This window comes from Diceros bicornis, chromosome 20 (assembly GCF_020826845.1).
Source record: "Diceros bicornis minor isolate mBicDic1 chromosome 20, mDicBic1.mat.cur, whole genome shotgun sequence".
NCBI classification, from domain to species: Eukaryota; Metazoa; Chordata; class Mammalia; order Perissodactyla; family Rhinocerotidae; genus Diceros; species Diceros bicornis.
The window spans coordinates 28,310,543-28,332,234 of NC_080759.1; the positions used below are offsets into that span (position 1 = coordinate 28,310,543).

The following is a 21,692-nucleotide window of genomic DNA, read 5'->3' on the forward strand; positions in this document are numbered from 1 at the left end:
ATCAAGTCACTAATTTTCCTTTCCCTACTTTATTCTTCAGAAGCAAGTCAATAGATTCAGCCCACTCTCAAAGGTCTCTTAGGGGGGGATATTATATATTTTCTCCAGTTCTTCCAGGGAGAAGATTTGTCTCTCCTCTACCATTTATTTATTCAGTCATTTGTTTATAGCAGTATGGACTCATGTATATTTTATACTTTGAGTTATAATCCAATACCGTGTTATTTATTTTCATGCTCAAATTGTTCCAGCTATGGCCATTGGAAGCTCTTTCAGGTTGGCTCCTGTACACTTCCATTCTTTTACTTTTTCGTTGAGTACTTCCTTACCTTCTGTTACTACAAGATGCTCATCTTATATTTTTCTTTCCCCTAGAATCAGCTGTTTCTCCAAGGATCCCCGGTTTCTTTTATTTGAGAATGGTTTTGAAATTAAGATCTGGGTGTTAGTTGTGCTTGTTGCTACTTGGATGTCATTTCTTCTAGTCCTCTCAGTGAATAGAACTAAGTAATGTATACATGCATGCTAACCCACATTCATTCAGTTTTGAATAATAAAAATAAACAACTTTCCATTTTAGATCTGCTCACTGAGGTTAAAGAAAAAAAGTAATTCCTTCCTGATTAGCTATGTCTCAAGGTGTGATTATCCAGAGAATGCATTTCCTTCTAAACAGTGGGATTAAAAATGGCGTTCTTGGGAATAAAAATCGTTAATTTTTAGCAAATACACCCCAGCTCTAAGTATTTGCAATGCTTGAGTCCCAGATAAATGTGAATGAAATCAAATTTGCCGCAGGGTGTTTTAGCAGTAAAAGGAATAAAATTCTTCTCACTGCAACTCTTGCTTCTCACCTGAGAATGTACTAGATTTAAAACATACCTCAACTTGGGCTCCATATAAAATGGATTTGATATAATCAAATTTTTTTACTCAAACATTGATTTTTACTGCTGTTTTGTCATGTGTGGAACATCCATCTTAGATATTATGGACGATTAAAGATAAATTGTTGAAACCATCAAGACCAGAAACTTAAAAAGTCACCTATGAAGTTTAAGGAGTTAAAACACTGGCATATCAAGAAATGAGTTAAAGTTTATATGTTTATAAATATTTCTAACTCTTCCGATCTTTCTTTGTATTTTACTTTAAAAGAATATCTTTTATTTTTTCATTCTATTATCAGTATTTTGATTTCTACATTACCAAAATCTTCACCAAAAAGATTTTTTTTGTTTCTTTTCTCTAAAGACACTTCACTTTTCATTTTTATTCCCAGCATCATCTCTCTCTTTCTCTTTTTTTTTTTTTTTTGCCATCCAAGAGCTTGCTCTGGCATAGTTGACATGAAAAGATAAGGTAAAAATTAATGCTCTCTCAATTTACCTTTCTGTATCTTTCAAAAATATTAACTTTATGGCAAATTCCCCCAAGTAATTCTTTTAACCTGTTTCGGTGTTTGAAAAAGTTTGTCGTTTCCACCTCATTCTCCCCAGTCAAAGAGGAGCCATCCCTAGTTTGAAGAGGAGCTATTTTACCTTCTATACACTTTCAGTTCCAGGATCTTCAAAGGAGAAATTATGTTTTTGATTTCTAAAATCATCCAATGCCTGTGATGTTAGGACCCGCCCACAGTGGCATGGCTCCTTAGCATTCTATGTTGCTCCCCGAGGTGGGTCATTCTCACAAAGATAATATGCATCTCCCTCTTGGGGCTCAGACCTCACACTGGTCCCTGGATCTAAATCTCTGTGAGATGACATTGCCCATGGTTCTCCTAGTCCCGGAAGTCTGGTGTGCTTTCTCAGCAAAGCAAAGGTGAGACCTGTCTTCACATGTGAGAGGCACCGGGTCTCCATTTTACAGATTAGGATTTGCACAAGAGGAAAAAAGTTGAAAGATTCTTCAACAGTGACCAAAAGGTTATCAATTCACCATGAACGTTCATAGTTGTTAAGTCCCAGTAGGTACTTAGTAGTCATTAAACTGGGTTATCAGCCAAATCTAGAGTACATCTTGGGAGTAAACAGAGTACTTACTAATTTGGTGTAGAATCAAAACAGTTTTATGTTCTTCCACCTAACCCTCTAATACTTGTTTAATAAGACACCTACATTTAGTATATGTAGCATGCTCTTTCACAATTGCTGTTAAGTGTGTGCTTTTTTTAATCTTCTACATTATTTTTACTCTTTTCTGCTGTGGATAAAAACACTGGTAATGATTTCAATGTATTCCTTAATAATGTTCTTTCAGTCACTGTGTCTCTCTCTGAAAATTCCCTCCAGCTGTCAAAGATGGCAGTGTAATGACAATAATTCTGTAATTGTGCTCAGAGCTTTGCTGACAGTGGGTGGAGGTGATGGAGAAAGTGTGCTTCTGCCCATGGTTCTAGTTGTCACATCCTCCCCCTTCCTCCCAACCAACCCACACCCCCTTTGAGGAATCAGAAAATAAAATTTCTGAGAATGACTATTTCTTGTTTCTAAAAGAAATAGTAATAATTTCATATTCCATGTGAATGAGTTGTTGAGGGGGTTGAGATATTTTAGTAACACAGACACATAAAAATGATTAGTTGTTACCTTTCCACTTGTATTTTAGCTGTCATTTTTGTTGTGATTATCTAGGGATCTCCTAAAAATAATATAAGCCTTTAAAAAAATTCTGTGTGATAGCAAATGGGATCTGTTTTCCCGCCATTAGAACATGAGTTTGAACCAACCATATGAAATTCCTGTGTTTGTAGGTTACACATGGCCACATGTGGGCAATTGCATATGATTCTAACTTGTTTCTCTCAGTGACCCAATGGAAGGAAGAGGTTGTTAATGCACAAAATAACTTATCCTTGGACTTTTAAATATTGTACTTATTCTATTTCTGGATAATGTACAGGACCAGAGCTCCAATGCTTAGTTGTATTTCGTAAACTCAATTAAATAACTTACTTATAATGTAAGAATGCTTAATCATTTTAAATAAAAACAAATCCCCTTCTTTCTATCCTTATATCTTGAGCACTTGCTCCCACTCTTTCCATCGATGTCTTCTGTAGGAGGCCTGATAAAACAAGGTGAACTCACTTAGCCAGATTGTTTGATGTTTGTTTTCCTCTCTGTAGAATTATGAATAGACTCTGTGAAAACTGAAACTACTGCTTCAAAACAGAGCTAAGAATAACACAGAGTTTTTCTCCTGTTTTCCATTTTATTAATCCAGCAAATAGAGACATCAGAGTGTTAGTCTATCTGACCTTGTACAAAGAAGTTAACCTACCCAAAGTACCTCATTTATAACCAAAAGAAATTTAGTCACACATTGATTGTCCCTGAGGAAAAGAAAATACAAATTTCATACTTATAACTATTCACTTAATAAGGGCTTATTAATTTCCTTTACAAAAGTGGAGTTAATGACCTACAGTCAATTTTATATGCATTGGGATTTTTTTTCTTTACTTGGAGTGATGAGGTTGGAGTGATGAGGTTTCATAAGTGAACTATGGAGACACTGTTGAAGGATATTTATACTTTTAAAAAATGAGAGAATCAGTGTAGTTTTTACCCTGGAACGGAACTGGTTTTTTCTGTTTGAAATAAAGGTAATTGATTTCTTTAGTGCACAAGTGCTGATTAATCAGATTAGATGCGATCAATCGGAACAGATGGTAGTCATAGCTGGATAGGGTCTTGGAGGCCGGCTTTTATGTTTTAAGTTGCTGAATGTGGGGGGAGGAGGTTGGTTAGAGAGGGTGTAGTGTTCCTCTTGTGAGGAAGAATTTCAATTATAACTATCTGTGTGGCACTGCCACTACCTGCCAGTGGAAGGCCAGCCCTGATCTTAATGCAGGTCATGTGGCAAATTCTAAAATGGGGATAAACAAGGATGCTGTGAGAGTACCCAAGAGAGGTCCCTAATCTAATCTTGTTGATGGTGTGGGACAGAGGCATTTGAACACTTCCTCAAAGAAGTAGTCGTGATTTGACACATCAAGAGTGAGCTAGAGAACACTTGATAGAATGAGGATGGGACCTTACAGCATAGTGTGGAGCCATATGCTGTGTACAGGCAACTCACTTCATGGCATAGAAATGGGAACCGAGGAGTGTGGAAATGAGGAGGATCGAGGCCAGGTTGTCACAGGCCTTTTGTGCCAGACCGAGGTGCTTGGACTTTACCCTGAAGCACTGGGGAATAGTGAAAAGTTTTAAGCAGAGGAATGACACAAGATGCTCATTTTACAGAGATTATTTTCATGGCTGTGGTTTGGAAAGATTTGAGAGGCACAAAGCTGAACCTAGGTTGATTAGTAGGGATGTTGTTACAGCACTCTAGGGAGAAATCATAATGATCTTAGGGCAAGAAAAGGTCAAGTTCAAGAAATATTGGGAAAATTGGAGTTCTTAGTGATTGAAACATGGATTGATTATATATAGATAATGAAGGAGAGGCAAGAGATAAGGAAATTTCTGATTAAGTTTCTGATTTGGACCTTGAGGTGGATGGTTGGCCACTAACTGAGATGGGAAATTAGTGGGCAGATGAGATTTGCCATCATAAAGATGCTTAATTTAATTTGGACCATACTGAGCTGAGGCATGTAATAATTAATTTAAGATAATGTAATAGAAGTTTTTATTTCTCACTCACATAGAACCAAGTGAATATCCCTGATTGGCAGACAGCTCTTTTCTGTACAGTAATTAGGGGATTAAGATTCCTTTCGTCCCATGGCTCCACAATTTTCAACGTGTAGTTTGCAGAAGGGGGAAGAACATGGAGCAAAGTTCCTGGAAGGTTTTATGGTCCAGCCCTGGAAGTATTATAATTACTTTCACATGCTTTCCATTGGCCAGAACTTATCCATATAACTAACCATAACTTCAAGGAAGGCTGGAAAATGTAGCCTAACTATATGCCCAGGAGCAAGAGGAAACGATTTTGGGAATCAGCTAACAGATTGTGCCACAGGGTGACTTGGCAACTTTTAGATATTGAAGGCTGAAACTCAGAGGAAAGATCTGAGCCGGAAATATGGCTTTAGGAATCATCAGAGACAGAGTAAGTTTATATCATAAGAATAGATGAAGTCCAGTCTTGGAGAACAAGTAGAGACAAGAGCAGGAAGCCAAGGACAGAGCTTTTACATTGGCCAACACACAAAGGTGGTGCGGTAAGAAGGACGCTAGGAAGGAGCCTGAAAGCCTCAAGGTAGGAGGTGTTGCACTGTGGAAGCTCAAGAGTGGAGAGTTTCAAAGAGTTGGTGGAAAATAGTGTAAAATGTAGTAGAAAGGTCCAGTGATGTGGTAAAATAAACCCACTAAGTGTCTATTGAATCAAGTGATTAAGTATAGAGAGCTGATTGAGTAGTTCTCCCTTTCAGGGCATGGTCAAGGCAGAAACCGGATTTCAGTGCGTTGAGGAATCAACAGGAGGAGCTATAGAGAGGGGAGGAGGGAGAGCCTGGAGCAGGGGATGATTGCTGAAGCACGGTCCCCAAGAGAGCAGGAACAAAAGAGCTTACCAAAATGAAATTTTGAGTTTATCCAAGTACTGCTTTTTTGACGTGCATTTCTTTTTATCCCATATCATGATTGATAACTAATATTTGTTATAGGCAATTCTGTTAACTTACCTAGCAATAGAGATTATAATTATATTTCCAGTTCCATATTGATTGGTTTACATGATCAATTCACTGGTCCTGGGAAATACAATTAATCTCTGAAAGGAAAAGCACATTTTCCTTGGTTTTGAATACAAAGTATAACACAGAAAAGAGAAATATTCTACTATAACTTTGTTATAACTTTGCTAAGGCAAGTTGTAAATCTTTTATTTTGCCTAAAAAAAGGGAGTGATAACCTGTCTCTTTGTGTTTAAACAAATGTGGTTATTATGTTTCTGAGTTTCCCTTTCTCCTGCTCTTCAGCTTGGAGCATGTTTTAGAGGCCCCTTTTTTCCCTAAAGCATTTTTTAATAATGAGGAAGTGAGACAGAAATAAAGAGGCTTATATTTGGATTGACGTGAGTACTTAATGTTCTCGTATTTAATATTGAGCAACAAGCCCTAGTTTTATTAATAAATCGCTCCACAGTTGTCTTTCCCTTTTACTTCTAGTTGATTCAAATTTTCCAGGGGGGCCCATAGCATCAGTTAAAAATGATTTAAAATTGTTTCTATATATTATAAATTGTTTCTTGCTTAAGACCAGAATATTTCGAGGCAACAAATTTGGAAATAAGCCGTTACTATTTCTATACTAATGATAAAGGTGATGGTAAGAATGATTTTAAGTCTGTTTTATATTTTATTTTAAACATCATTTCACAGAACTGTTTAAATGTGTTCATTTTACGTTTTTTTGTACAAACCTTAAAACAGCACCAAAGGTCATGTTTAGAACTTGGATTACCATTTCTTTGGGAGTGCCTTTAATATTTGTACTTTGATGCATTGAGGTCTTTTAATGTTAATGCCTTATTAACAGAATTTCTTTTACTTTCTTTACAATTCTGATATTGGGAAATAGGATCAAAGTAAGTATAATATAATTAAAATATTGATTTTAGTTTCAATCTATTTTCTAGAAAAAAGGTAGATGATCATGTTCATCTTTTATTCCTAATTCTTATCTTGATGCCTGGTTCATAATAGACCCTGAATAAATATTTGTGAATTGAGGATAATACTTGAGTCAGTATCTTTTTAGAAAAGTTGTGTAACTGTGTCATAATAGAGCATGCAGCATTTCTAGCCCATCTTATTGCAGTATTCTTTCCAAACTTGATGTCAGGGTCAGTCCTTAAGTGCAAAAAGATGAGTTGGCTGTGAAATGAGTATCCAGCAATCATCTCTCCATTATACTAGCCAGAATTCATTCCAGAACTCAAGTTGCACTATTCAAGAAATGTGTGTTTGCTGATGAGATTTTAAAGAAAGTCACACTTTATGTCACCCTGGCCCAGTGCTTTAATCATGCCCAGAATCTCTTCTTCATTATAGGCCTATTTTTCTCCAACTATCACTTTTCCTCTTGTGATTTATTTAAAGGTATATTTTTAGCTCCTTAACCAGTCTGTTTTATCAGCTTCTTGTTTTGTATGCTAAATAGGTTGTTGGAGTTTGGGGGGCGGGAGATGAAGATGGCGGTGAGGTCTGTATCTCATCTCTGTAAAATGTCAAGCAGTGTGTTAGACATTTGGATAGAGGTGAATTACAGTGCCTAGCACAGCATCTGGTGTAGTCATCTCCCTCGAGGAGCAGTAGTAAGCTGTCCCCTTGAGAGGATTGCTCAGTTCCCCTTTCTGTCGTGCAGCTGTAACAGTTGGTTCTAATTCCACACTGAAGTCTCAGGCTTCTGTGGAACTGCTTTGAACGCCACATCATGTGTTAGTCACAGTAGCTGCTGTAACAAAAAGCCTCCCAATTTCAGTGGCTTAGCAGCTTATATGTTTATTTTCCACTCATATTGAACAACACAATGTGGCTCCAAGTACGTGGGCTCTGCCACACATGGTCCTTTAAGGACCCAGGCTGAGGGAAGCTCAGCCATCTTCCAAGCTCACCTTGGATGTCAGCATCCAGATTGCGGAAGGGGAAAGAGCATGAATGATTGCATGTGAGAAGTTTTTATGGGCCAGAGCCTGGAAATCACAGATAGCACCTCTCTCTCTTCCGTTGTCTGGAACTCAGGCACATGGCCATCCCTAACTGCAATAGGAGACTGGACATGCAAGTAATTGGGTCCCAAAAGAGGACCTGTTAAGCTGGGTGGAAGGATGGTGATGCATTTCCCACTTGCATCAGAGAGGATGTCTTATATAACTTGTTTTTTTCTGCCGGTATAGATAGAATGATTTTTTTTTTTGTAATTCATTCTGATTCAGAAATCATTTCGGAATTGAAACGGAGGGAAACATTTTATTGTTTTTTTGCAATACAGTGAACATACTGAAAAAAGTAGGAAAACCAAATATTTGAAGGCTTTCCTGTTAACCTGCTAGAAATGCTTTTTATTAGGAGATCCTCCTGTTCTCTTTCCCATCTGGCAGACTACTTTTGTGAAACACCTCCTCTGTGAAATCCCCCCGGACCTCTTCCTCCCATGCCTGCTTCCGCAGGCACCGTTGGCAGTCGCATCCTCAGTGCTCTGCTAGAACTTGAACGTAACTCTGTTAGTGTAATCCATTCGTCCACTCACTCGTCCAAACACCTCTAATGCAAAAAAAAAAAAAAAGATGAAAGAAAAGAAAAAAGTTGAAATTCACTGTGATAGAATTACATACTGAATAGTACACAGGGACACAGGGAACGGGCACTTAGCTCTACCTTGGAAGGAGGGATTGGTGGGATATGCTTCTTTTAGAGGAAGGAAGTTTGGTCCAAGTCTCTTTAATTACCCATGGAGACTTGCCTTCCCCCAGATATTGAAATTTATGAGGAAAAGAAGCCTGTTTTGATACTCTCCAACACCAGCACCCAGTACAATGCTAGGCTCATACTAGACACTCAGTAAGCTGAATTGACTGAACTGAATTGACTGAAGATGTAAGTCAATCAGTTTATACGCTTTATTTACTACACAGTTTTCTATACATTATCTGATACTCTCCTCACAACAGCTCTTTGATAGAGCAGATATTCTTATTCCTGGTTTTTAGATAATGAACCCAAATTTAGAGAGTTTTGATGTGTTGCCAATGTCACACAGGGGTTAATAGAATAGATCTCAGGTGTTCTGCACCTAATCTTGTGTATTTTTCACTCTTGGAAACAAATATTTAAGTATCAAAACAATGCTTTGAAATTTGAGGCATGTGCTTTAAGGATAACTATCAGACCGCTTGAATCTGTGAGTGATGAAGGCTGTTCATTTACGTTGAGTCAAGCAAGAATGTTCTTTTTTTTTTTTTTTTTTTGGTGAGAAAGATCAGCCCTGAGCTAACATCAATTGCCAATCCTCCTCTTTTTGCTGAGGAAGACTGGCCCTGGGCTAACATCCGTGCCCATCTTCCTCAACTTTGTATGGGATGCTGCCACAGCATGGCTTGACAAGCGGTGCGTTGGTCCACGCCCGGGATCCGAACCTGTGAACCCCGGAGTGCGTGAACTTAACCACGGTACCATCCAAGAGTGTTCTTTTTAATAACAACAAAGAGAAGGTCCTTCTACCATGTTTTACAGCTCTTTATATTCCTGCCAGCACAGTGTTTTGTACCCAGTAGGTCCTCTATAAATATTTCTTAAATAATTGACAGTGATTTAAAATGTGTAAATCGGATTCACCTAAATTGGACAAGCTTCAAGTATGAGGCTATCATAAGCTTTTACCTGTAATCGTTGCGTCACAGGGGACAAAACTGCCTATGGTATATTCTAATTCAAGGGATTTTTTTCTTTAATTCAAGGCATTGTTCACACACTACCTTGGTTGCCGATTTTCTTTGGATTCTTCGTTCTTCTAGCGCTTACATCCTTGGGGTCTGCCCAAGGATACTGTGTGTGGAAGCTGAGACTGGCTGGAGGTTCTTACCACAGCAGGTCGAGACGTTTTGAAAAACTTACTTTAGTGTCTTTGATGCTTCAAAAATCTCAAACTTCATTTGTGTTAGAGTTTGTGATGGACATTCATTGCTTCCATATTTTGTCCCATAAAGATATCAGTATTCTCCACAGAAATATTATGACCTGGTACCTAACTTATTAAAATTGCAGCTTACTAAGGATGAAGGTATGGCATATAGAAGTATAAAATTACACATTTACACATAGATATTCTGATTTACTTCAAACTTACATGTCTGAAGACAGACTCATTTTGTACCTTCCACTCCCTTTCTGCTCCCCACCCCCCAAACATTGCCGGCTGCTACCCACCTCATGGTGGCCGGCTCCAAGCCATGAGACATCCTGATGACTTGCTCCTTCTTTTCGTACTGCACATCTAATTGATGTTCACGCCGTGTTGCCTTGACCTCTAAAATGTTTCTGAAATCAGGGGATTTGAGTCCGTGTTTTAAAGTCTAGTGAGTGTGTTGCCTAATCTTCTTGTAGCTATGAAATTATGGGAAAGGAGCTGAGACCCTTGTGAGAATTTACTGTCAAATCAGCAAGAGGACTTGGATTAAAAAATAAAATTTTAAGTAGGTTTCAATGTTAGAAGACATTTCCCTTCAATATACTTGAGTAAGAATTTATTTCATCATCTGTGGAAACATTTGCTTTTTCCAAAACTCTGTAAACCGAGAGACAGAAAAGACAGTGGGGATTATTCAGAGTGTGTGGCACATAGAAGGTGGTTGGTAAATGTTTAATGAATGAGGAGATGGATAGATGAACAAAAATAGAATGGTAATGGTGAAAGGATCCTGAACTCTGCTTCTGTTTTCTGTTTTTGCTTAACAGGAATATATTTTTCATTTTGTTTTGGTTTATTTTTCTAAGAGCAAGATAAATGCCAAGTTTTAGAAATATAGACCCACCTTTCATATTAATCATTACTAGGGAAATACCATTAGTGCCTCAGCCTATTACCTACTGGCATTTTAATCTGCAAGAATTCCAAGAGAGAGCTTTAGAAAGTGTCTGTAATTGAAGACTCAGTGGTGCCTATTATATGTTTAAAAAGAAAGAAATGGATGTCAGGGGCATGTGGATTTCAATCTCATGTTATTAGAATAATATGAATGTGCCAGAATTCGGGAAAAGTCCTTAAGATTTTTCTTATCCACTGATTGTCTTATTGCTAATATATCATCAACAAAATAATGTTAGCCATACTTAATAAAAGCAGCATCATAATGTTTATCCTTCAACCATAGAATAACAAAATATTAAGGTTGTAAACCTTCAAGTACTAAGCAATGAAGGTCAATGATTTTTTTGCTCATTAATTATTCCAAAGGCTTATTAGAAGTTAATTTTGTTCTGCCACATACTAAAGTGAAAGATAGAGAATCACTTTTTATTTTCTGTTTCTGTTTTGCAGGGTAAGATGGTGAAAGGGATGGGAGGTGCTATGGATCTAGTGTCGAGTGCTAAAACCAAAGTGGTGGTCACCATGGAGCATTCTGCAAAGGTAACCTGTGCTGCTTTTGGAAATTCACAATACAGCGAAATCCTGTACACCAGGTCACGTGACCGTGGTTTTTATTGTTTTCTCTGATTTATTCAAGTTGATAGCGTTTATATTTTAGAGAGAAATGTTACAAATAAAGGCAGTTATTTATTATCATTCAGCTAAATGGTTGTTTAACTTTGAGTGAAGCAAGCATCAGGATGTTCTTTGATTATTTGCCTCACATACACTTTAAAGGTAAAAGGTATAATGTCGTCAAAAGCAGTGAAAAGGTATCAGGGAAGATGTGTTGACTCAAGTTTACAGATGATTATAGTGGTTACTATCTGTGTGCAAAATGAAAAATACAACAGAATATGAGTTTTTAACAACAGTATTTTCAAATGGACAATATGATCTCTTACCAAGGCTGTGAGGTGCCATTTTGAGAAGGTGTTAGAAAATGGTGGACTTGGTGATGGTAAATGTCCTTATTCTGAAAAGTATTATACTTTTATTTTGATAAATGATCAAATATTTATTGAGTGCCTGTTATGTCCTAGGCACTACTAGGATTTGGCAATGACCAAAACTAGACAAAAATCATTGACTTCATGGAGTTTACATTTAATAATAATGATGATGATGATGATGATATTATCATCCTACAATAATGATAGCTTCCATGTATTGAGCTTACTATGTGCCGCAAACAGTACACTAAGTGCTCTGTGTGTGTTTGTGTATACAAGCCCATGAACTTGATATAGGTATTTTTGGGCCGGCCCCGTGGCTTAGCGGTTAAGTGCGCACGCTCCGCTGCTGGCGGCCCGGTTCGGATCCTGGGCGCGCACCGACGCACCGCTTCTCCGGCCATGCTGAGGCCGCGTCCCATGTACAGCAACTAGAAGGACGTGAAACTATGATGTACAGCTATCTACTGGGGCTTTGGGGGGGAGAACCCATGTGATATAGGTATTTTTTTATGGTTCCAGAAACAGAGCTTCAGAGAGATTAAGTAACTTGCCTGAGGTCACATAACTAGTGGAACTGAGATTAGACCTGGGGGTCTCTGACTCCAAAGCCCAGTCTTCTAACTACAAAACCATCAGTATAACTTTCTTTCTTGTTCCCAACTTAGTATCTTTGAATCAACTGAGCTTAATTGCCTTCCTGACCTGAATCCATGGGCATCTGATGATTTGTAAAGTTGATATTGGGTTGTATCCACTTGATTTTCTATGCCCTTTGTTCATTCTCCTTCCTTCTTTACAATTCTTAGTTTTAAAACAAAATCTACCTTATTCCCACCTTGAGACCTGCTAATTTGGGTAGATGTGGTAGTTCATTGGCCCTGTGTTTATTTAGTGATGCTGCATTGTGGGAGAGCATGGAGCTGGAAGATTTGCATCTGACTTGCTTCCCATGGGAGAGTTCTATTACAGTGATGTGTGCCATGAAATGGTTTTGCTGTTAAAACTAATAAATATGAAATTATCATAAATTGTTTTGTAAACAGTGGAAAGTGGGCAGTGGAGCATAAATATGGAACAATAGAAATGAAACAAACACAGGTGACTTCTGACAGATGCTTTGCAAAAGCATCCAAAATACTTCATTTCAGAGGCAAAAGGATGCCAAGCATGCAAATCAAATCCAAATTTCTTCCGGAACATAACGTCTGTTTGGAGAAAACTCTTTCTGACTTTCCTTTTGTTGTTACTTTAATGTTGATGCATAGGCCCTGAAGTCCGACTCATTTCAGATTATTTTTGTGCATTCATTTTCAAAACATTCGGCCCTTATTTAGCAAATTCTCTCTCTTTTTTCCTCAAAGTCTTTTCTTTCTCCCCAGCTGAAAATTCTGATAAAGGAAAAGAAATGGTGCTTTGAACTTCTGATTAGAAATCCCTTATTAAAGCTTTTTACAGAAGCAAGATAATATTTTTACCATTTCTTCTTTTTCTTCTCTCAGTGGGGACATTGGCATTGAGTTTTGGACCAGAACTGGAGTTAGGTATTTTTTCCTAGATACTTTCATTTGAATAAACTAACAAAAAATATATTCGTGGGGCCGGCCCGGTGACGTAGTGGTTAAGTTCACATGCTCCACTTCGGTGGCCCGGGGTTTGCAGGTTCAGATCCCAGGCGAGGACATACACACCGCTCATCAAGCCATGCTGTGGCAGTGTCCCACATACAAAGTAGGGGAAGATTGGCACAGATATTAGCTCAGGGAAAATCTTCCTCACCAAAAAAAAAAGTATATAGCTATTTGTGGTTAAGATAATAATAGTGATTTGTTCACAGTTACTAGTTACCTAACCTTGAAAACTGACCAACAGAAGTTTCTCTTCTTGCTGCCTTCACTTTTTACCGATGGTCATGGGAATATATGGTTGCTCCTGTAGTTACTGGCCCAGCTTAAGGGAACATGGGGACCTCGCCACTTCATTCCTACGTCTTTTGCTCTGGCTAAAAGTTGGTAGGAGCTGGAAAGGAGATAGAGGAGGGAGGTTTTTCACTTCTGGTAGCCTCTCCAGTTAATGATCTGTTCTTTTAGAAATGCCAGGTAACTTCTGCTGCCTTAATGATGAAGTGAACAGCCTAGGGGACAAATCCCTCGAGTTTTGTAAGACACAAGAGTGAAAAGTTTGTAATGAAGGATTAAAACCTGAGAAGAGAAATATCATCTTGGATTCTTGTGCTGCTAATTTTTTTTCTGTAAGTGGGTAGACCTGACACCTGGTTTTCAGGTGCAGCTTTCTTTTTACTCCTTTTCTTCATCTGTAGGGTTACAGATGCAGGTAGCTTATCAGTATAGCATTACCTGACCTTAAAACTCATGCTTTTTTGTTGTTCTTTTAATCAGACAAAGGAAACTCTTTCCTTGCAAGCCTTTGCAGCCAGCCAGCAGCTTCTGGAATTTGAAACCTGGCTGACTACTAATGCTGCTCTAGAGTAACCATCATAAGGTTTCCCCTGCCTTGAAACTACTTCTGGAGACGTATGGCAGGCACTGGTGTCAAACTGGCATTGTAGCAAGATTTTCATTTAAGCTCAGGCATCAGGGTTTCGGGCAATATGGCGAAGTAGGCACAGTTTTTTGGTGTCTTTCTTAAGCTTCTTTTCATCTCTTGATATCCTTCTTCTGCCCTTTAAGATTTGGAAGAAAATGAAAGAAAAGAGCAATAGTCTGAGTCCTTCCTGGGCGCAAGGCCCTGTGCGTGGCATTGCACATGCTGAATCTCATTAGCCTCTCAGGGACCCTCTGAAGTAAGACTGGGATGTAGGCAGGTAAGAAACTTGTCCAGGAGTTTCTTTACTCCAGAGCTAGGAGTTTCAGTTTGGGCCAGCCTATGTTCATCAGACCATATCATGCTGCATCCTCACCAGAGCTACCTCTGCACCAGCATCCCACCCACCCCTGCCCTTCACTGGAAGCGTCAGGTTTCAGAATTACCTATTTCTCTTTTTTTATTTTTCCTAGTCAAAGCTCTCCTTGCTTTGGTAAGATAGATATCAGCATAGATATCAGCAAACTACTTAAAGGAAAACAATCTGAGAATCTCATTGTGCCCCTTAGTACCCATCTACCCGTCTTCCCTTCTGTATTAGAATCCTCCAAGTTTTATGTGGGCACATAGTAGCCCAGTGACAGACTACATTTCCCAGACTTGCTTGTGTGTAGACGCCTCTGTGCGACCAAGTTTGGGTCAATGGGATTTGAGCATTTGCGACGTGTGTAATTTTTGAGCCATGTCCTTAAAGCTGATTTCATTGGACTGACTTTATGCCCCTCTGGCAATCTGAGAAAGGCTTAACTGCAGCAGCAGCCTTGGACCCACAGCTGTAAACCATATGCTGAGGCTTACAGAGCTGCTGCACCAACCTGGATCCCTGGGTGCCCTGTCCCCTTCTTTACGGGTACCTGCCAGGACTCCACATAACTCCAGCCTTGGCCCTCTGCTCTTCTCACCCTCTACACCTTTCTTGGGTGCTATCTAAATTTTTGGCACCGATTATTATTTTTCACTCAGTGACTCCCTAATCCTTATTTCACACTGGAATTCTCTGATAAGCTCTAGAACTGTGTTTCTTCCTTATGAGACAACTTCACAACTCCACCTGGGTGTTCCACAGACACCTCAACTGCAACACATACACAAGTGAAATCATCATCACTTCCCCTAAAAATTTGCTTCCAGGTGCTTAGCCCAAGTAGGGTGGTGATGGTCTCCCAGCCCCCATCTGGAAAGGCACCCAGGGTACTTTCCGCCCCCACCCCTGCACCAAGCACTGTAAATACTGTGTCCACAGTGCCCCTGTGATCTGCTCCCTCCTGTGCGTTTCTGCTCTCCTTCTTTAGGTCCTTGTCACATCTGCATGGATCACTGTTGCATTGTCCCCAAAAGTCCCCTTGCTGCCAGACTGACCCTCCTTCCTGGTAATCAGGCACACCACTGCCAGAGTAGCCAGTCTAAAACTGGGTTGTGTTAAGTCCACAGTACTTAGTTCACTTTAGCGCACTGGCCTTTTGTCATCAGCTCCGCGGCAGCCTCCCTCATCCTTGCTCCCGGGGCTTCAGTTCTGCTAGGATCTCCACAAATGCATCACGTTGTTTCCTGTTCTTCGCTGTTTCCATATTCTGTTCCCTTTCCCTTTTTATCTGGCTCACTCCTACCTCTACACAATCGTATATAAATGAACCAACATATTATGAATTTGCTGGCTTAGTGTCTTTCATCCTCTAGATAACATGAATAATCGAATGAATATCCTTTGATGCTTTGTCTTGAAATTTGGTAGAATTACCTTATATGAGTATGTTAACTTACTTGTTTATGCAGGCATCAGATATTTATTGGGGACCTACTATGTACCAGACACTATGATAGCATCTGAGGAAATAAGACATGGAAAGATATGGTCCTACCTTTAGGCAGCTCAGTCTCATGGATTTGGAGTCCTGGAAATCAATAATTAAAATAGAAGTGTGTGCAGAGAAGAGTGCACAGAGTTGAGGACCCAATTCCTTTGTGGGCTCCCATGGGATGTAGCATTTGCACGGAGATCTGAAGGATGAGGCAGAGTTTGACAGGGACTAGAGAGTTGCAGGTTAAGGGAATGGGCACTGGGGTGTAGGAGGGCAGTGCGTGTTGAGGGATTTACAATTAAGTCCTTGTTGTCAGAGAGCAAAGGGAGAAAAGTTGGGTGGAAATGCGCGTGCGCACAGACACACAGTCTGTTTTCCACACAGTGGCCAGAGTGATTTTTTTAAAATATAAATCAGATCATGTTGCTTCTTCCTCAGCTCAGAAACACTCCATGGCTTCTCGTCTCACTTAGATTCAAGTTCAAAGTTCTTACTGTTGTCTCTAAGACCCTCCCTTGTTCGTGGACTCCAACCTCACTACCTTTCTGATTTCATCTACTACCATTCTCCCTCTCACCCACTGAGTTCCAGCCATACTCTCTTCCTGTAAGTTTCTGGAACATTCCAAGCATCCTCCTGCCTCAGGGCCTTTGCACTTGTTATTCTCTATACCTGCAATGTTCTTCCTCATATATCTGCGTGGGCTCACTCCTTCAATTCACTCAGGTCTCTGATCAAAATACCAGAGAAGCTTTCCCTGACTGCTCTCTATATAGAACAGAAGTCCCTCCTCTTCTGGTGACCCTTCATCCCCCTTTGACACTAGAATTTATGTTCCATGCAAGGAAGGGCTCCATCTATCATAATAACTGAAGAGAATCATGCCTGATGCACATTAGGACTCAATAAATACTTGTTGAACTTATTAATTCTTCACATCATAATGATACTTTGAATATATAGAGCAGAGCTTTTAACTTTTTCCAAGCAGTTACATATTTACCACATCCATTTGATCATTACAATATTCTTGTGAGAAAGGTCTTATTGTTTCCTTTCCAGAGACACACAAACCAAATTCCATAGGGGTTAAATATTCTGATAGAAGTCGAGTAGAAAATGAAGAGCAAAAGTGAGCCGAGAATCCATGTATCCTGCCTCTGGGCCTCCATTTTCTTTTACTAAACTTCTCTGTCTGGCAAGTCCCATCACCACTAACAATATAAGGGAGAGTGTTTTGTTCTCAGTATTTTGTACTAGAAATGTGTCCTCAGGGTATAACTTCCAGAGCACACAAGCAAACAAATTCAGTCATAGTTGTCATTTATTGGAAAGAAGCAAAGCTTGGGTACCTATTTTAGAGAACATACATGAGAGCTCTATTACTAAAATTGGTTTAGATTTTATTTTTATTACAGTAGGAGATCTGGATTCTGAAGGGATAGAAAGAATCATAATTATATTGTTATGAAGTTGAGAATAAATCTTTGTGAATAGTATTTTGGTTAAGTCCAGTTGGGTCTGATAGTGAAGGTGTCAAATAGAAATCTGGAAGGCTGTTTTACCTTGTCTGTACTTTTTGTGAAGAGGAATGATAAAGAGTAAGTGAGGTTTATTAATCCTATTTATTTTGGACCAAATGTGTTACCAAAATCCAAGAAATATGAAAGATTTTTTTAAAAATCCTTTACTGGGAAACATTTTTGAGATAATTTTCAGCAACGTTGAAAAGTGTCCCAACATAAAGTATTCCTTTGCTAGGATAATTCATAATTAATATAGTTTCAGCTGGTTTAATTTTTTTTCCATTCATGAGAGCTTGTCAATATTTTATAATATTTTAATGAGACTATTTCATGGCCACGATCTGTTTGGAAAAAAATATTCAGCTTTAAAATATAGAAATATGTACATGGTTTTACGTTGTTATTTCTCCCTTAATGAAGAAAATGCCTGCAAAAAATGTTATAATGGAAAAAAAAAAAAAGCAGAACAGAGTCCAGCAACCAGCAAAGCTCCTTATAGTGTCTTATAGAGTTTAATTAAACTAATAACTTTAAATTCTATGACTTTGAGTATCCACAGTTCTTAAAAGAAAAGCTAACGCTAAGAGAAGCTTTCTCGGGTACCACAACAATTCACGAATGGAAAGAGTAAATGATTCCTGCTCATTCCTGGGCTTTGCCATCCTTAGGCTAGAAACCATAGGATGTAATCTTTAGAGAGAAAATAAAAGGTCATGATAAACATTTTTGTCTTATATTAAAGAAAAATAGCTTTCTATTCTAAGATCTCAAAGCCCTGAAGACTATTTTCTGGGAAACAGCTTGCTGTATGTATCGTCTCATTTGGCTAGTCTTCCCCTTGAGAATGTGCCTGTAACCACAAACTGTTATTGCATCCACATATAAAAACCATTTGTAATAGCAGCTCTTCTCCAATTCAGAGCTAGCTGAGTCTTTCCACTAAAGTCCTATGTGGATTGTTGGAATCCCTACCAGATAGGTACTGTGTAAAGGCCAAAAATATCCCATGGGAATAAACTCAGGGTGTGTAACTTCGTCATCTTGTCCTTTTATTCAGGGTACCTTGATATTCTTTATTTAGCAAATCCCATTTTTTTGTGTGTATACCACATCAGTCATCATAGTGATTTCACAGTCATGTGTTTTGTAATACAATGTTCCCCAGTATTCTATATCAGTGGGGTATGTATGTGTGTGTGTGTGTGTATAGAAGGTATTTCACTTGGTTTAAGCATTGAGACCAGCAGGGAGAAGGAAGGGGTAAGGGGCAGTGATATTCAGGCTTCTTCCATGATGTTGTGGCACACGCAAGGAGACACCTGACATAGGCTTCCTTGTGCCACCAGATAAAGTATTGAATATTCTCTTGCTAAGTTCAGCCTTTGTAGCCTCTCTTTTCAGCAGATTAATGTCAGCCTTGAAGCTTTAGGAGGGAGCAGGCAGAAGATGTCGAATAACCATAATTCACTCTGTTTCTCTCTTTACTTGTAAATGTGTATGTTTCATACTCTGGTCTTGAGATGTCTTTGCTTCTCCTTTTGATCCTGCTTTTATCCCCTCAAAATTTTGTCAGCCCCTTCACATACCTCTGCTAGCTGCACTTCTCCTAGTGAGCTCAGAGATGCTGGGAATGAACCAGTACATATCTTAGGACTAGAAGGCAGCCTCTAGTGGTCCATAGACAGTCAGGTGGTGTTTTTCAGTTCCAACTCTGTGGGAGGTCCTTGTATCAGAATTATAATTTTCAGACAGCATTTAGTGATCACTGTGGTTTGCCTAGTGCTCTACCCATTGCTGTAGATATGAAGACAAATTGTCTCAGCATATTCAGTGAGCTCAGAGTCTAGTAGGGGGTGAAGGGAGGTCACAATTACAACATGTGTGGTGAGTGAAGGAAGCACAGGAGCACCTCAGAGGTGCACCAGACGGGGAATGTCCCTGGGACATTGGAGTGGGGGCACCGGATTGGGGGTGTTGGTAATGGTTTCTCCAGGGAAGATGACACCTGAGGCAAGGCCTGAAGAATAGGAAGGGTGTTGCCATTTGAATGTGGGGTGATGGGGTATATGGTGGTGTATGTTTCAGGTAGCATGGACAAAGGCTTAAAGACTTGATTCCTCAAGGAGCAACCACCTTCTCAAGCCTTCCCTGTACTTGATCATTAGGGGTTTCCTAAAGATCACTAGGGCCTTCCCAAAGAAGGTGCCTAAAAGAAGAAATATATTGCAACCACACTTAAGAAGCTCTTAACAGGAAATATGGGCATAAAATGGGGTTTTATGTAGTAAAGCAAAATCTTACATGAATGCTCCATTGCCTTGGGTAAATGAAATGTTGACATCAAGTGCAAAAATCATTGGGTTATGAAAAAGAGAGCTTGTTATTCGGGATTAAGTTTATTGTGATAACATAAAGCTTATTGCAATGATTACAAGGGGATTTATTATCACTTAACCAGAGTTGTTTATTACTGAAGAATTTAGACCCAGGGTTTCACACAGATATCTAAAGAATTAAAGAGAGATCACCATGAAGCAAGTAATGGAAAGTACCAAGGCCCTGAGTCATTTAAAAAGAAAATGGTGGATTCCTAGGTCTTGCACGAGGCCTGCAAGTGATGAAGGGAGGCAGGGAGAGAAAAGCTGGAGAAGCAGGTGGAGGAGAGAGATTTGTTCCAAAGTTGTGATGAAGTTAGCAAATAAGGGCGTACATATTGAAAGCAGAAGCCCTCGGGACTAGTCAAAGCATTTAACGCTACACTTTGTACCCGTTCCTCTGCCTTTTCCGACTTTTCTTCATGGAGAAAGAAAGAAAGCAGAATGATGGGAATGAACAAGACCCCGCTAACCCTAGATATTTGCATGTAAAGTCAACCCCTCCTCATTGACTGCACTTTCAAAACATTTCATGGTTCCTACAGTGGTCAGGTGTGGAAGACAAGGCAGTTGAAGAGAAAACCTCAGCACAAAGAATTTAAAGGACCAAATGACTATTAAATGGCAGAGTTAAGATAAAAAACTGGGTCTTTGGACTCATAATATAGTGTTCTTTGCTACCACACTATACTGCATCTCTTTTTTAGGATTTATTTTTAAATGTTAAAAACTCAGCAATTGTTCCTCCTTTGTGATCCATTAATCTATGCAGCTGCCATACCACGTTGTGGCTCAGCCCCGCATGGTTAGAATAGAGCGCTAAAGTGGGAGTTAGTCATATTTTGGCTTCATAGCCAACCTACTGTTGAACAGTGAATTGTGACATTCTTTAATCTTTCTGCATCTCATTTTCTCTTTTTCCTTGATCTGTGTTATGTCTCGGAGCTAAATGTGAATGGAGTCATCTAGCTACATTGTTCTCACTGCAAGAATATGCGTGGTGCTAGTTTCCCAGGCCAGACATATGGTTTGCCCCCAAATATGTCGTGGTTTCATTAGTTTTGTGGGTCTCAGGAATTGTGTGTAGGCCATTTTCTGTATAATCATACGTCCAACTTCATGTAGGAACTTAAGAGCTCCTAAAGAATTCCCTGGTAGATTGTAGAAATGTTAAATGTCTGTTGTATGAACAGTACTAGCTGACATTTTTCGAGCACTTGCTAAGTGCTGAACACTTGCATCTTATGAAGCCTTACAATAACCCCACGAGGTGAGATGGGTGGGGAAGCACGGGCATGGGAACCCTGCACAGCTGGTGTGGAGCAGGGTCAGGCTTTGCTGGCTCCAGCCCACACTCTGATCCACTATGCTCTTCATGATTCCTCCTAAAATGGAGCTAGTTGTTCATTAAAATCCAAGTGGCTGCTTTCACACCAGCTGTAGATCTTGCTCAAATAATGAGAACAAAGTAAGAGCTCCCTACAGAAAATGTTCTTCAGAGGCCCGCAGATTGTTCACTTTGTTCGCGGACAGACCTGGAATTCATTGTGACGTGCCTTATTTGAGTTACATGAAATGTAAGGAGACCTGACAACTGTAGAAGTTCGAATATTCATCATTAATTTCAGCTCTTTAGTTAAGCTTCTGTGACACGTGCAAACTTTCTTTGAAGCCTGGAAAGGAAAATACATCATTAAAAATGAAGTGAAGGGGCCGGCCCGGTGGCGCAAGCGGTTAAGTGCGCGCGCTCCGCTGCGGCGGCCCGGGGTTCGCTGGTTCGGATCCCGGGCGCGCACCGACGCACTGCTTGGTAAGCCATGCTGTGGCGGCGTCCCATATAAAGTGGAGG

At 39.5% G+C, this 21,692-nt stretch overlaps 1 protein-coding gene across 3 annotated transcripts in view; it reads left to right on the top strand.

The window, feature by feature from the left end:
- Window positions 1-21,692, top strand: part of OXCT1 (3-oxoacid CoA-transferase 1) — a 130,294-nt gene that overhangs the window by 94,803 nt on the left and 13,799 nt on the right. For all 3 annotated transcript variants that reach the window (XM_058564163.1, XM_058564162.1, XM_058564164.1), the window contains one exon: window positions 10,998-11,087. In XM_058564163.1, coding sequence (XP_058420146.1) covers window positions 10,998-11,087 — 90 coding nt within the window. The remainder of the gene's footprint in view (window positions 1-10,997; window positions 11,088-21,692) is intronic.